This window comes from Heterocephalus glaber, unplaced genomic scaffold (assembly GCF_053883595.1).
Source record: "Heterocephalus glaber isolate CG9 unplaced genomic scaffold, H.glaber_assembly_v1.0 deba00001761, whole genome shotgun sequence".
NCBI lineage: Eukaryota > Metazoa > Chordata > Mammalia > Rodentia > Bathyergidae > Heterocephalus > Heterocephalus glaber.
The window spans coordinates 3,056,820-3,072,195 of record NW_028258458.1 but is presented as its reverse complement, the minus strand read 5'-3'; the positions used below and the strand labels follow the sequence as shown (position 1 = coordinate 3,072,195).

General features: G+C 61.8%; 1 protein-coding gene across 4 annotated transcripts; it reads left to right on the top strand.

Annotated features, from left to right (window-relative positions):
• Positions 1-1,726: 1,726 nt before the first annotated feature.
• Positions 1,727-15,109, top strand: Kcnn1 (potassium calcium-activated channel subfamily N member 1). 4 transcript variants are annotated; one of them, XR_015447607.1, is made up of 9 exons: positions 1,727-1,793; positions 5,695-6,156; positions 6,419-6,514; positions 7,348-7,766; positions 9,390-9,531; positions 10,492-10,602; positions 10,956-12,522; positions 12,711-12,780; positions 14,098-14,162. XR_015447607.1 is itself a non-coding variant. In XM_087201926.1 (9 exons), the coding sequence occupies exons 2-9, from the start codon at positions 5,776-5,778 to the stop codon at positions 14,332-14,334; spliced, it is 1,584 nt and encodes a 527-aa protein (XP_087058052.1). In that variant the 5' UTR covers positions 1,727-1,793; positions 5,695-5,775; the 3' UTR covers positions 14,335-15,109. The 4 variants fall into 4 exon arrangements, 3 of the variants coding, with proteins under 3 accessions (XP_087058052.1, XP_087058053.1, XP_087058054.1); XM_087201926.1 differs by having other exon boundaries at positions 10,956-11,083; positions 14,098-15,109; XM_087201927.1 differs by having other exon boundaries at positions 1,736-1,799; positions 10,956-11,083; positions 14,098-15,109.
• The last annotated feature ends 267 nt before the right edge of the window (positions 15,110-15,376 follow it).

Here is a 15,376-nt window from a genome sequence, read left to right as displayed (position 1 = left end):
AGCTGTGGGAGGAGCTGGGTCTCTGCTGGCTCAGATTGTCTGGCAGCGGGTCACCAGGTTCCGAGGAGGGGCTGCGGGGTGAGTGATGACTGAGTGAATGAATCCACAAATGAAGGAATGAGGGAAGTCTGAGTGGCCAGGAAGAGGCAGACGTTTCTCTGTCCTGGAAGCTCACGGCCCGCCCGCGTCCAGGCAGCCCAATGGGTGCAGGATTTCAGTGACTGGCTGGCTGTTGGGGACAGGGGTGGCCAGGCCACCTCCAGCTCAGGCCACAGCCCCTGGGCAGGAGGGATGGAGGCCCCCCGGGGGGCTGCAGGTGACACTTCTCTGAATTTCTGTCCTGTTTCCAGGCCAGCCAGAGGCTCACACAAAAGCTTCCCCCAGGGCAGGGACTCCAAGGAGAGAGGGGAGTCAGGGCTGGATGGGTTTCTGATCCCCAGGGAGCTGTCGGTGGCCCTTTCAGTGCTGTGCAAAGGGCTGGGGTAAATCTTGGAATCCCAGCACTCTGGGAGGCTGAGGCAGGAGAGTCACAGGTTCAAGTCTGTTTATGTGGGACAACTTAGGGAGACTCAGAAAGTAACAAGGGTTGGGGATGCAGCTCAGGGCAAAGACCCTCGGTTCAATCCCCAGTGCTACTGTTTTTTAAATGCTGGGGTAGGAAGGAGGGGGCAGGGCGAGGGGGGCCTTGGGGACGTTTGGGGACCGGTGCGGCTGGGCAGTCTCTCCTCACTGTCGCCTGGGCCGGGTCATGGCAAGGGGCTCCCAGGCCTCCACTAACCGCCTCTGGCCTGGTTGCTGTCATCTCCTGGCGAGGCTCTGGGGCAGAGGGACCCCTCTGCGCCCCTGGACCCTGAGTGTCACCTGGTCGGCCGATCTCAAGGCCGGGAAGAAAACATGCAGGGCAGGAAGTGGGTGGGAGGGGAGGCCCCAGACCAGGGGCCACAGCTGATGCGGTCACCCCAGCGCTGCTGCGGGGAGAAGCCTTGCGGGCCCCCTCACCTCCGTCCCCCGGTGCTATTAGGGTTGAACGGATGAGTCCCAAGGCCGGTGGGTTCTCTGGGTCCTGGGGAAGGAGCCTTGTTTTGGGGACAGGCCCCCAGCCCTGGTGATCCCCGTTTCTGGGGGCTCCTGCTGCCTGCCATCTGGCTTAGCCGTTTGGGGGTTCAGGACTGGGGTCCCTGATGTGAGCAGGCGTTTCTCTTCCCAAAGGTGGCCTCCACCATTATCCAGTAGACACCCCAGAAGCCGCCACCCCCGCTTGCCCGCACCCTGCTCCCCAGCTCTGAGCAGAGCCCCAGGCTTTGGGGGGGGAAATCCGCCGGGTCACGTGGCCTAGTTGCCCTTGTGGGACACGCAGTGACGGGCAGCTGAAGTTAGAGGACTGTGTAGGGGAAGGATGGGCAGCAAGGGGTCCCCAGGGCTGTGGCTTTGCCGGGGTCACCCCCACCCCGTCACGCTGGAGCAGACGGCTTGAGGGGACCAAGCACGCGCCGCGGGGGGGGCGAGCAGGCGCCGGGAGCGTGGGATCTTTAAATGTGGGCGGGCCCTGCGGGGTCGCCGGGGGCGGTACCGGCCTGGGCTCGACCAATCGACAGCGCTGCCCGTGCGGCCCCGCCCCTCGCTCCCTCCCCGCGGGGCGGGCGCTCGCCCCCCGGCCCGGCCCGCACCCTGGGCGGCGGGGGATGCGGCGGCCGCCCCCGGGCCCCGCGCCCCGCGTCCCGCCCCCGCCCCCGCCCCCGCCCGGGGGACCCCGGCCACACGAGACCCTCGCGCCTAGGGCCTCGCGTTCCCAGGTACAGGTAGGACGGGTGCGGAGCCCCCATGCGCAGGCTCGGGGAGCGGGGCGTGCGTGGGCGGCGGGGTGCGGAGCGGGGACCCCATGCCCGAGGGGCACTGGGCGGGTGGGGAGCGGGGTCCCCAGACTCCACGGTGGGGGGCTGGCGGGGGCGCTGACTCGGGGGTCGGAGGCAGGGGCCCCCATTTCCGAACGCGGGATCCCTGGGTCGGGTCAGGCAGCTGGCACCCCCAGCGGTCCCCAGCACAGGTCCTGGCGCCCGGCGCGGGCACTGCCCCTGTGTCCCTGAAGAGGCGCAGATGCCAGGAGGCTGGTGGCCTGGTGCCCTGGACAGGGACCTGGGCAAGGAGGCTCACTGTGCCCGCCCGGCCGGCCGGCAGGGTCCCCCTCGGTGACCGCAGTGACCAGAGCCACTGACCGCAGCCCCCCTCCCGCACGGCTCCCAAGCGGCCAGAGCAGGAAGGCAAGGCCAGCGTCTGCCTGCAGGGTTTGGGGGAGCGCCGGCGAGGGTCCCCAGGACGGCCTCTCCCTCCAGGGCACACGCAGCCTCGGGAACCCCGGCTGGGTACCCGCAGCAGGCCCCGCTGTCCTGGAAGTTTCTGCCGTGTCCCGGTGTCCCGCTCCCCTGCGGATCCTGGGCGCGGGGGGCTCTGCCCCAGCACTGACAGCCCCTTGACGCTTTCCCCTGACCCAGTTCTCCAGCGTGGAAAGAGGCGACTGTCACTCCATTCTGGCCACCGTAGTGTGGGGTGGCCACTCTGGGGACCCTCCTCAAAGGAGGCCCCGTAGAGGGCAGTGACTTTGGTCATGCATGGGGACATTGAGGGTGCCCTCGAGCCACTGCTTCATCCTGCCTATCATGGGGGGGTGGGGTGGTCTTGTGTGGGGGTTTTTTTGTTTTGGTACCGGGGATCGAACTCAGGTCCTTGAGCTTGCGAAGCAGGCGGCGAAACCACTGAGCCAAATCCCGGCCCTGTTTTTGGTTTCTTGAGACTGGATTTTACTATGTAGTCCAGGCTGGCCTCAAACTCCTGGGGACCCTCCTGCCTCGGCCTCCCAGTGCTGGGATCCCAGGTGTGCGCCACCACACAAGGCTGGTCCCTTCGGGGTGGAAGGGCTGCTCCCGGGGCTTGAGGGCCCTGGCTTGGTTCTTTCCCTTCCCACAGTGCTGTGCAGTGGGGAGCACAGGAGCTACCTCCTGCTCCTTGCTCTGCTTCTGGGGCACCCTGACCTTCCAGGTTCCCCAAAACTATGCATCTCCTAGGTGTCATGGATGGCCCCACCTCAGCCTTTGGGGAACAGGAATCCCGTGACAGACGCATTAGATGACAGGGTACTCAAACCCCAACACGGTCACTAAAGTGTCCCTAACCCACAGGCACCACCACCCCCACTGCAAGCTTGGAATCTGCACCCGGCCTCACCCGGTTACACGGACAGCCAGGACCCACCTGGCTGCAGAGGGTTCCCCACCCTCTGCAAGTCCCCAAGAGTCCCAGGGACCCCAACCTGTGGCCCGGCTTGGAGCAAGGGAGGAGAAAGGCCCATGAAGGACCGGGGTGTCTCTTCCCCAGGACAAACACACACACACACACACACACATGCACACGCACACGCCCCGGGCAGCCTTTGGAAGTGGGGCCCCCTCTGGAGGATCTCAGGGAAGCCTCTCAGTCCTGTGTCCCGCCGAGGTCGGGAAGTGACAGCTACTCACAGCCCCTCTGCTCCCAGCCTGAGGCCCACTCAGGTAGTCCCTGCCCTTCCTGGCTGTGTGACCTTGGGCAAAGTGCTACCCTCTCTGAGCTTTGTCTCTCCTGTGTGAAATGGGAATGGGGATCCTTCTCCGGTGAAAAGTGGGTGACATGCGGCAGTGCCCGTCGGGGACTCTGCTGATCACAGGGTGGGCGCCGGCAAAGCCCTCTGCCCGCGGCCTCTCAGAGCCAGCCACCTGCCAGCTGTTCCCTCCTCCACAGTCTCCCTGCCCAGGGCACCTCAGGACGTGCTGCAGGGACAGCACAGGGCAGATCCGCGGCTTGGCGGGCACTGGGTGGCTGAGTCACACCGGGCTTGGTCTTTCAGCCATGTGTCCCAGAAGGTCGTTGCCAGCGGCCCTCGCCAGTGCCTCCTGCTCCCGTCCTGCCTGTGCCCCAGCAGGGTGCGCGCACCTGGGGGGAAGGCAGCGGGTGTCTAGGGCTCCTCATCCCTCCCAGCCTGAGGCACTTGGAGTGTGGGCCGCCTTTGAGTGTGTGTGTGGAGGAGACCAGTGAGTTCGCCTCACCCACAGAAGTGCCTTAAAAGCCACGAAGTACTGGCCCGGCCTCTGGCCCATGCCTGCCATCCCAGCCACTCCAGAGGCTGAGGCAGGAGGGTCTCAAGTTCAGGCCGGCGTGGGCAACGTAGAGAGACCCTGTCTCAAAATAAAAAGTTGAAAGGGCTGGGCGTGTCACTCAGGGGTAGACGGCTTGGAGAGTATGCTCGAGGCCCTGGTTCCATCCTCAATACTGCACAAAAATAATAAAGTAAACTGGGCAGTGCCAGGCTGAAAGTCGGGCCTTATAAAGCGTGAAGTCCCCAGATAAAGGAGCCATGGCCCAGCTGCTGTGACAGTCAGAGTGGGGGCCAGAGATGGCATGACTTTGGGTCTGTCCGCTTCCAGCCCCCTGCCTCAGTTTCTCCATCTATACAAGTGGCCGACTCCAGGTCCCCCTTCCTGGGCCCTGGAACTTGCTGGGGCCAGAAGCAGGCTCAGGTCCTGTGTGGCCACTGTCTGGCCCTTGACGTCCCCTGGTCACCACCTGAGCCTGCACACGCTGCCTGTGTGCATGTGTGGTGTGCGTGTGTGTGTGCGTGTGCTGTGCTGGGGATGGAACCCAGGCCCTTCACACTGAGCTGCTTTTTTCACACCCAGCTCTTTTTTAGTTTTTATTTTGACACAGGGTCTCACGAAGATGCTAAGTTGCCCAGTCTGGGCTGGAACCTGGGATCGTCCTGCCTCAGCCTCCCAGGGTGCTGGGATCACAGGCGAGCGCCACTACATCCAACTGCCCCCCCCCTTTTAAAAATGGTATAATAAGCTGGGTGTGATGCCACATGCCAGTCATCCCAGCACTCAGGAGGCTGAGCCAGGAGGATCGCTGAGATTTTTGAGGCCAGCCTGGGCTAGTGAGCTCAAGATCAGCCTGAATACAGATCGAGACCTTGTCTCAAAAAACAAAAATAAATCTTATAATAAAAAAGGAAATTTTTTTGTAGTACTGGGTATTGATCCCAGAGCCTTTACCCTGAGCTGTATCCCCAGCCCTTTCTTATTTTGAGACAGGGTCTCACTAAATTGCTGAATTGCCCAGGCTTAGCTGGGCGTGACAGCGCTCACCTGTCATCCCAGCACTCAGGAGGCTGAGGCAGGAGGATCACTGCAAGTTCCAGGTCAGCCTGGGCTACATAGTGAGTTCAAGGCCAGCCTGAACTGTGTAACGAGACCCCGTCTCTAAATAAAATAAATTTCCCAGGCTGGGCTTGAAATTTCAATCCTCCTGCCTCAGCCTCCTAGTGCTAGGATTACAGGCATGCACCACTGTGCCGGCCAATTCCTCCCTACTCACTGTGGCCTGGCCCAGCCAAAACTACACGTACAAAACCTGCGGTTTTCTCCCACCTCGCACCATTGGGCTGAGGGCCATCCTTCTGCGGACTTGGAGACCAGGCGTGGCTGGAAGGGAGGGAGGAGGAAGGGGTGGGACAGAGCCCAAGCCCAGGAGTGTCTTGGGCGTGGGTTTGGGAAACTGGGGACTGGGAGCCACGGCGGGCTGTAGAGCAGGGAGGAGCAGGGCGTGCTGGGCCTCGGCATGGCCGTGAGGCCCGCTGCTCCCTCCTGTGACCAGGTCCCCGTGTCCCTGCAGGTCGGCTGGGGATCCCCGCCGCTGCGCCATGCAGGGCCCCGGGTGGCCTGCCGCCAGCCCACCTGCTGCGCCCAGGTAGCCATGAACGGCCACAGCCACAATGGCAGTGTGGGGCGGCCGCTGGGCAGCGACCCCCCGGACCCGGAGGCCGGCCGCCCCTCGCTGCCCCCGCACAGCCCCGGCCTGCAGGTGCTAGTGGCCAAGGGCGAGCCAGCACGGCTGTCCTCCCGCAGCGTCCGCGGCCAGCCCCAGGACCAGGCCGAGGACGATGAGGAGGAGGAGGACGGCCGCCCGCGGAGCCGGAGCGCAGGGAAGCCGCCTGCCGTGGGCCACCGCCTGGGGCACCGCCGCGTGCTGTTTGAGAAGCGGAAGCGGCTCAGCGACTACGCACTCATCTTCGGCATGTTTGGCATCGTCGTCATGGTGACGGAGACCGAGCTGTCCTGGGGCGTCTACACCAAGGTGGGCACCGGTTCGGTGACAGCCAGGACCTGGGTCCCCTCCCCTTCCGCCACCGCCTGTGTGAGGACAAATACCAGGCCGAGGCCACCGAGACCAGGCCTCATACACTGTGAAGTGCTAGGAAATCAAAACAGAAGTAAAGCAAAGCTCACGGGCCTGGGAACGCTGGGGAAGTCGAGGGTTGGCGGGCGGGCAGGTGGGCGCTGCCTCTGGCTGTCCCTGGCGACCTCCCTGCAGCGTCCTGGGTCCCCTCTGTCCCCAGGCGTCTCTGTATTCCTTTGCCCTGAAATGCCTCATCAGCCTGTCTACCATCATCCTGCTGGGCCTTGTCGTGCTGTACCACGCCCGGGAGATCCAGGTTGGTGGCCCCGCCAGCCACAGGCACCCCAGCCCCTGGGGGGACGCCAAGGGCCAGATGAGCTCTTTAGAGGGGAAGAAGACCATTTCCATCCCTCCAGAATTCCCTGTAACACGGCCTACACTTTGCCGAGTTCGCAGAGAAAAGAGGTAAGCCGGGCGTGGTGGCCCTTGCCTGTCTTTCCAGTGCTCTGGGAGGCCGAGGCAGGAGGCTCTCACGTTGGAGCTCATGCTGGGCAACTTAGGGAGACCCTGTCTCAAAATAAAAAGTAGAAAGGGCTGGGGATGGAAAGGCCTGGGATCCATCTCCAGCACCTCTACAAGGCAAAAGTGAAGCCACCACGCCCAGCAAAGGCTTTAATCATTCGTTCTCTCACCGCCTTGTGCCCTCTGGCCCCTAGTCTCACCTTTTTGGGGGGTCAATGTGTGTAATGTGTTTTGATCATATTCATCCCTCTTTACCCGCCCTATTCCCCTTCTACTCCCCTTCACACCCTTTTTTTTTTTTTTTAGTACCAGGGATCGAACTTGGGACCTTGCACTTGTGAGGCAGGTGACCCCTCCCCCCTTTTTTTTAAAGATAAAATCTTGCTAAGTCACTAAGCTGCCCAGGCTGGGATTCAAGTCAAGATCCTCCTGCCTCAGCTTCCCAAGTAGCTGCAGATCTAGGCTGTTGTTTTGTTTGAATTCTCCCCAGCAGAGACAACTCGGGGGTGCTGTTCAGGCACCGCATTTCTGACTCGGGTGGGGCGCAGCTCCAGCCTGGGTGGGTTTCAGGCCCGGGCTGCTCTAGGCCGCGCTGGGTTGTGCCTGAGCGCCCCCCTCCCTCCGCAGCTGTTCATGGCAGACAACGGGGCGGACGACTGGCGCATCGCCATGACCCGTGAGCGCATCCTCCGCATCTCGCTGGAGCTGGCGGTGTGCGCCATCCACCCGGTGCCCGGCCACTACCGCTTCACCTGGACGGCGCGGCTGGCCTTCACCTATGCACCGTCGGTGGCCGAGGCCGACGTGGACGTGCTGCTGTCCATCCCCATGTTCCTGCGCCTCTACCTGCTGGGCCGCGTCATGCTGCTGCACAGCAAGATCTTCACGGACGCCTCCTCGCGCAGCATCGGGGCGCTCAACAAGATCACCTTCAACACGCGCTTCGTCATGAAGACGCTCATGACCATCTGCCCCGGCACCGTGCTGCTGGTCTTCAGCATCTCCTCCTGGGTCATCGCCGCCTGGACCGTGCGCGTGTGCGAGAGGTAGGTGGGGCCTGTGCCGCGGGTGCCCCTAGGGCTGGGGGCTGGCCTCTGACCTCTGACCTCTGGCCTCTGACCTCTGACCTCTGGCCAGGCGCCCCTCCTGGCCCTGCCCCCACACTTAACCAGCTTTCCTTCTCCCCTTTGCCCACCCTGCCGGGCCGCAGGGAAGACATGTGAGTCCGCACAGAGCCGCCGCTGGCCCCTGCTGGCCCCTGCTAGGAATTTAAGATTCGCTGCCATAGGGGAGGTGGGAGGGCATCGCCCCAGACCCCGTCCTGGTACCCAGAGGTCCGTGAGGGGGAAGCGGCCTGTGGGGAGGTGGCCTCACGCTCTCTGAGCCCCAGGACCTTGGAGGCAGTGACCAGGTGGCCCTGGAGGGCAGCAGGGTGCTCTCCCAGCTTTGGGGGAAGCTGAGGCTCAGGGGCCACTCGAATGCCCAGACCCAGTGCCTCATTGTCCGAGGGACCAAAAGGTCCCAGCTAGCCCTGATGGGGGACACAGGGAGGGCCTTGGGGGTCCTCCCCCTGCGGGTCACTTCGGATCCCTAAGCTGCTGCCACAGCCCACCCCCAGATGCCGAGCCAGGAACATCGGGGTTGGGGTCCCCAGGTCCCAGCTGGGTCGGAGCAGGGCCAGCGGGCAGCCAGTCCTAAATTCCATGCCCGCCGTGACACTTGGCCCCTGCCTCCCATGCTGTGTCCCCACCCCACGTCCCCTGGCCCTGCTCCTGGGCCTGCGCCCACTGGTGAGCACCTGGAGGCCCAGTTTGGGGGCCAGGGAGGGACCCCAAACCTTCATCTCCAGGACCTGGCTTGTCTCCTCCTGGTCCCTGTCCCAAATCCCACTGTCCCAGGAAGGAACAGGTCCCCAGTGGCGAGGGCTCCCCAACCCCCGGGAGCCCGAACCCAGCCAGGCAGCAGCAGAGTCCACTGAAAGAATTGGGGTTGCGCCCAGTCCCCGAGTTGTGCCCGGACCCCGAGAGCCAGCCAGCCAGCCCCGGCCTGGTGCGGTCATGCAGGCCCTCTCTGGAGCCCAGCTGTGTCCCTGCTGTGGCCCTGGGACCCATCTTGGCCTCGAAAGCTGCTCCTGCCCACACCAAGGCCAGGCTCAGGCCGGCTCCCCCCAGCCAGCTCCGTCTGACACCTCTGTCCTTGTCCCAAGGCCTCCTGCCCGGCCGCTCCTCCTGCTGCCTGACCCAGTCCCGCTGCACTCCCTGCCACTGCTGGTGCCCTCGGCCACCGTGTCCCGTGTGTCCGTGTGTCTGTCCTTGGGATGGGTTGCGTGCCCTGTCATGGCCCAGGCCAGGGAGGGTGGACTGGCATGGTGGAGATCAGAAGGGACAGAGGCTGGCCGTGGTGTGATCCCAGCACTCAGAGGCTGAGGCAGGAGAGTCTCCATGAGTTCAAGGTCAACCTGGCCACATAGTGAGACTCCATGTCAAAAATAGGAGCAGGGGTGGGCAGGTCACTGTCCTGTCCCCAGGGGCTGCCTGGGGCCCTGACTGCCCCAGAAGCCTCTGTCCCCGGCCTCAGGCTGGCCAGTCCCTGTGTGGCTGGTGGACACATCTGCGGTGCGACTTGCCAAGGGCCACCTGCCCTGACCAGGCCTCCTGCCCCCCCCACAGGTACCACGACAAGCAAGAGGTGACCAGCAACTTCCTGGGGGCCATGTGGCTCATCTCCATCACCTTCCTGTCCATCGGCTACGGCGACATGGTGCCACACACCTACTGTGGGAAGGGCGTGTGCCTGCTCACTGGCATCATGGTGAGGCACCGGGGGTCACCCCATCGTCCTCCCTGGTGCCCTCGGCCTCCGGGGACATCCCTTTATTCTCCACAGCCCTGGCATCAAGCACTTGATGCTTCTGTGCCTCAGTTTCCCCAGTGGTCACTTCCTTCATAGTCAGCACCTTTATGTGAAATGCCTCAAACTGCAAGAGTCCCATCCAGCCCTGATCCTTGGCCTAGGACCCCTGTCGATGTGGAGGGCACCTCATGTGACTCAGGTGGCCCAAACAGCACCTCATCCTGCTCCCTCTTGTGTGAGGATCCCTAGCCAGACTTCTTCCTGGCCACGTAGTATTCCGGGCAGAGATTCTAGCAAAGTGCTTTGTGACTGTTGGCAGAGTTTTCCTGAGAACAGGGTTTGGGATCTCTCGAGACCCTACTCCTGGAGGCGGGTGATGCGGCACACACCTGTAATCTCAGTGCTCTTAGAGGTTGAAGCAGGAAGAAATCAAGTTCAAGACCAGCCTGGGCAATTTAGCAGGACAGTGTCTCAAAAAATACAGAAGAAGGGAATGAGGGAAAGAAAGAAGGAAGGTAGGCAGGTGTTTAATACTCATCCTGGCCAGAAACCCAAGACAAGGTGTCCTGGGGGCCCCTGCTCGCCCCTATATATATTTTAAATCTTTATATTTTGGAGTGCGGGGTCCAGAAGCCCGGGCCTCACACATGTCGGGCAAGTGCTCACCACTGAGCTGCATCGCAGCCCTTTTCATTTTGTTTGGAGACAGGGACTAAGTTTGCCAGGCTGGGCTCAAACCTGCAATCCTCCCGCCTCAGCCTCCAAGGAGGTTGGCTCACAGTGTGCGCCCCTGTATCCAGCTTCTTGTCCCTTTCTTATCCTTGAGCCCCACTGCCCCTCAGCATTCTCAGGGACCGGATGAGGACAGGGTGGGCCAGGCAGCCCCGCGGGACACTGATGCCCCTCTGCCCCGCTCAGGGAGCTGGCTGCACTGCCCTGGTGGTGGCTGTGGTGGCCCGGAAGCTGGAGCTCACCAAGGCCGAGAAGCACGTGCACAACTTCATGATGGACACTCAGCTCACCAAGCGGGTGAGGCCCTGCTCGCATGCCCTCTGCACCCGCTGGGCATACCCATGTGCCCAGGCATGTGTGAATCACTGTCCCGTGCCTCAGTTTCCCTGTGTACAGATGAATAAGCTATCAGCATTATTCAGATTCACCAAGTTCACACTGTTCAGGTGTGTCGAGTAAGGAAGTATGTGAGACACAACCATACTGCGCAAGTGTGGACATGCAAGTGTGGCTCTGCCTTACAGCCCAGGGTTCCAGAAGTTTCTGGAAATTTCTAGAAGGTTCTAGAGGTTTCCAGAAATTTCTGTTTGCTTTGTTTCATTTTGTTTTTGTGCACCTACCCTGAGGAACTGTTCTTTCTCTGGACCCAGGTAAAAAATGCCGCTGCTAATGTTCTCAGGGAGACGTGGCTCATCTACAAACATACCAGGCTGGTGAAGAAGCCTGACCAAGCCCGGGTTCGGAAACACCAGCGTAAGTTCCTCCAAGCCATCCATCAGTAAGTCCAGAACCTTTCCAGCTCACATTTCTGTGTCCGCCTAGCATGGAGGCGGCCAGCTGTGGCCCTGGGAGGAGGCGAGGCCAAGCCAGCAGCTCCTGTGGCCTCTTCCTGGGCTCCCCTCCAGGCCGGATGGAAAGCTGGTTGGGGCCGGCAGATCTGTGCTGGGCAGGATGGGAAGACAGAGGGAGGCCCTGGTGCTCAGCCAGGACAGTCCCCTCGGATCAGTCCCAGAGGTCCCCAGTGCAAGTGGCAGGAAGCATAACTCATTCTCTGGAATTATCAAGCAGTCTGACCCTTTCATCTTGGAAACAGTTTCCCCTTTTAGCTCTGGCTGCCAAGAACCTCAGAATGACACCTGTGGTCAGATCCATGCGATCAGATGGGCCAATCAGAAATTCTTTCATTTCCTCTGTTGTTCCTTTGTCTTGACAATTACTTCATCAGGCGGATCTCAGCTGTGGCCCCCAGTACAGTCCCTTGGGGGACTTTACAAAGTCTCACGGGCCACCTACACCACCAGTTATGATAAGAGTCCAGGGGCAGCCTGGGCCCAAGTTCTTCGGGGGAGCAGTGGCCAGTTTAGGATTTCAACAGTAGGTAGATATGCAGCAGTAGCTCGTGCCTGAGATCCCGGCACTCTGGGAGGCTGAGGCAGGAGGACAAAAAGTTTGAGCCCAACCCCAAGGCAAGACTCTCTCTCTGTCAAAATCAAATTTATTTTATTTTATTTTTTTGTTTGTTCAGATGCATGGGGGGAGTTGAGACAGGGTCTCACTATGTGGTTCAGGCTGGCTTTGAACTCACTGTGTAGCCCAGGCTGGCCTCGAACTCACAGCGATCCTCCTGCCTCAGCCTCCTGCATGCTGGGACCACAGGTGTGCGCCACCGCGCCCGGGTATTTTTGCTTCTTTTAAAGGACAACAGTTATATGAGATTAGGGCCACCCTAGCGACCCTACCCTAGCCTGGTCACATTTGGAAAGACCTTGTTTCCCATGACAGCGCGCCCAGCTCCTGGGGCATCAGATGCCTGCATACCCTTGGGGTACACCATTCACCCTGAGCAGGTGGCTCCAGACAAGCCCCGGAAGGCACTGGCATCCCCGGTGGCCAGTCCTTGGGGCCCTGACTCCAGGCGGGGAGTCTGTCTCCATCTCTCCCTCCAGTGGGGTCCCGGGGGGCACGGGGTACCTGGGCAGTGCCCTGGGCCGACTCAGCTTCAGTATCAGGCTGCCCAGGCACAGCTGTCCAGGGGCCACAGCACCCCCACAGCACCCAGGCCAGCCAGCAGGGGTGGTGAGGCCAGTGGCTTCGCCCCGCTGGGCCTGGTGGCCCCCGCGGGAGATGGGCAGGGACGGGCACGCACCGCCGGCTGTGCCAAGAATAAACTCCCCTGTGGTCTCTCCCTCGCTGTCCGGCTCCTGCCAGGGCTCAGAAGTAAGTTCCAGGGTAGCCGGGAGACCGGGTGCATGGGGTGGCCGGGTGCATGTCTGTCCCTGGGCCCGGATCCTTGGCCTGGGTCGTCCTGGCTGGGGTCCCCCTTTGGTGTGTGTGGTCGCCGAGCTGCCCCAGTCCGCAGCCCCCAGGCAGCCGCCGCCTGACCCGGGCTCCCCACTGTGTCCCAGGCTCCGGAGTGTGAAGATCGAGCAAGGAAGGCTGAGTGACCAGGCCAACTCACTGGCCGACCTGGCCAAGGTGAGGGCAGGCCCTGGGGGCCCCGGGATGGGGGACAGGAGCTGCGGGACATGGGCTCCACTGTGCCCCACTCACAAGGGGCACCAGAAATGTGCATTGCTGTGTAGCATCTTTACTCTTCAGCATGGGCAGTTGGTTTTTATTTTAAAAGATTAATATGCTAGCCAGGTGTGGTGGTGCACGCCTGTCATCCCAGCACTCAGGAGGCGGAGGCAGAAGCATCGCTGCAGTTCAAGGCCAGCCTGGGCCACATAGTGAGCTCAAGGCCAGCCTAGATTATACAGCAAGACCTTCTCTCAAAAGTTCAAAGCAGGGGCCAGGGATTTAGCTCAGTGGTGCCCTGCCTGCCTTGCAAGCGCAAGGTCCTGAGTTCGATCCCCTGTGTGTGTGTGTGTGTGTGTGTGTGTATATATATATATATATATAAATTTAAACAAAAAAAGGATTCCTATGCTAGGCATGATGGCACACATCTATAATCCCAGCCACCCAGGAGGCTGAGGCTGGAGGATTGAAAGTTCAAGCCCACACTGGTAAGTTAGTGAGACCCTATCTCAAAATTGAAAGGGGTAAAAAAAATAAAAATTGAAAGGGTTGAGGATGTAGTTCAGTGGTGAGTGCTTGCCCAGCAGGTGTGAGGCCCTGGGTTCCATCCCCAGCACCCCCTTCAAAAAAGAAAAAAAGGAAAAAAGTATATATAGATAGAAAATGACTTTGCAAAACTCACTATGTGACATAAATCAGGCATTTTAATTTGGATCAGCCACAGAACACCACCGTTAGAAATTGAATTTGGACCAGGAGTAGCAGTGCACGCTTGTCATCACAACATTCAGGAGGCTCAGGCAGGAGGATTGCTTTGAGTTCCAGGCCATCCCAGGCTACATAGTGAGTTCAAGGCCAGCCTGGACTACATAATGAGACCTTGTCTCAGAAGAAAGAAGGAAGGAAGGGAGGTGCTGGGAGAGGGGGAGGGAAGAAAGAAAAGGAAGAAAGAAAGGTTGATTTGACTTTTTTGGCAGTCCTGGGAATTGAACCCAGGACCTTGTGCATGCTTGCACGTGCTCCTCCCTGAGCTCCTCCCCCAACCCTGAAAGTCGGTTATTAAAAAATTAGTTACAGATTTTTTTTGAGACAGGGTCTCACTCTGCCCAGGCTGGTTTTGAAGTCCTGGGCCCAAGCAGTCCTCCAGAGTAGCTGGGGCCACAGGCTGTGCCACCAGATACACTATTTCTCTCACCGAGGCAGGTGTTGGGGTGCCAGGCCCTAGTCCTCCCACTGGGCTGCGGTCCCCAGCAAGGCGCTCTGTCCCCGCAGACCCAGGGCGCCATGTACGAGCTGCTGTCGGAGCTGCACGCCCAGCACGAGGAGCTGGAGGCCCGCCTGGCCGCGCTCGAGGCCCGCCTGGACTTGCTGGGCGCCTCCCTGCAGGCCCTGCCGGGCCTCATCGTCCAAGCCACGCGACCGCCCCCAACGCCCCGGCCCCGCCCCGGCCCCGCAGCTCCGAGCTCTCCCTGCCGCTGGCCGCCCGCCGGCCCCTCGGACTGCGGGTGATGCCCGCCCACGGGACCTCAATCCTGGCCATCGTGTGGCCGCCACCCGCGAGACCGACCGTCGTGGGAGCGCGGACCGCGCCCTGGGGCTCAGGACGCAGCAGCTGGCAGGGACAGGGCCAGGCCGAGGCGTCCCGGCCCCCGGAGGGCGCGAGCACCTGGGAGGGTCCTCGCCAGGCCTCGAGGAAGCAGGACCATGGGCCGCTGCCTGTGCGTGCGGCCGGACACTTGTCACCGCGGTGTCCCGGGTCCCCCGACCGTCTGGGAGCCTCGCTGGCCAGCGCAGTCGGGGGCAGCGCCTCGGTGACTTCGCCCAGCGAGGTCAGCCTGGCCCTGGCCGCGAGGGGCAGCAGCTGACTGGACGCTGGCTCCTCCCCCACGGGCTCTGCGCCCTGCCCCGCGTGGGCGGTGGCGAGGGTGAGGGGCACCCACTTGTCACTGGACTCGAGTTGCGCACCCAGTGTATTCGCGGCTTGTGGCACAAATCCCACGGTGACTTCAGAACACCTCCAGGGCAGGGTGGTGGTGGGAGGGGAAACTGAGGCTCAGACAGTCAAAGCCCCTTGGCCAGGGCCACGCCGAGCAGAGGAATGGAGCCAGAATTCCAAGTGGGGAGCCCTAGGGCAAGAGGAGGGCCTCAAACTGGGCGTGGCGACGCACACTGTAATCCCAGCGCGTGGGAGGCTGAGGCAGGAGGATTGCCACAAGTCGAACGCCAGCCTGGGCTCCATAGCAAGCCTCTGTCTCAAAAAAACAAACAAAACCCAAAAGATGAAGACCTTGGATTTGGTGCTTGGTGCTGGGGGCACGGGAGGGAAGGCGTGCAGGGGCCCGGGGGCGCCCTCCTCGGCGGCCGGGGGCGAGCTGGGCTCCCCAGCGCAGGTGGACTCCAAATCCACCCTCCGGCGCGGTGCAGGGCAGGCACTCGGCAGAGGAGGGCCCGCCAGGGGTCTGGGGGACGGCAGGATGCGGGACCAGAGGGGCAGCAGAGGCCCTGGGGGCGCTGCTCGGTCCTGGACCTTGGCTGCCCCGCCGGAGACCTC

Excerpts from the sequence above, each read along its gene's own strand:
- Kcnn1 (XM_087201926.1), top strand. The coding sequence starts at position 5,776 with ATGAACGGCCACAGCCACAATGGCAGTGTGGGGCGGCCGCTGGGCAGC. Across the intron at positions 7,767-9,389 it reads ACCGTGCGCGTGTGCGAGAG|GTACCACGACAAGCAAGAGG; the intron begins GTAGGTGGGGCC and ends CCCCCCCCACAG. Across the intron at positions 12,781-14,097 it reads CACTGGCCGACCTGGCCAAG|ACCCAGGGCGCCATGTACGA; the intron begins GTGAGGGCAGGC and ends CTGTCCCCGCAG.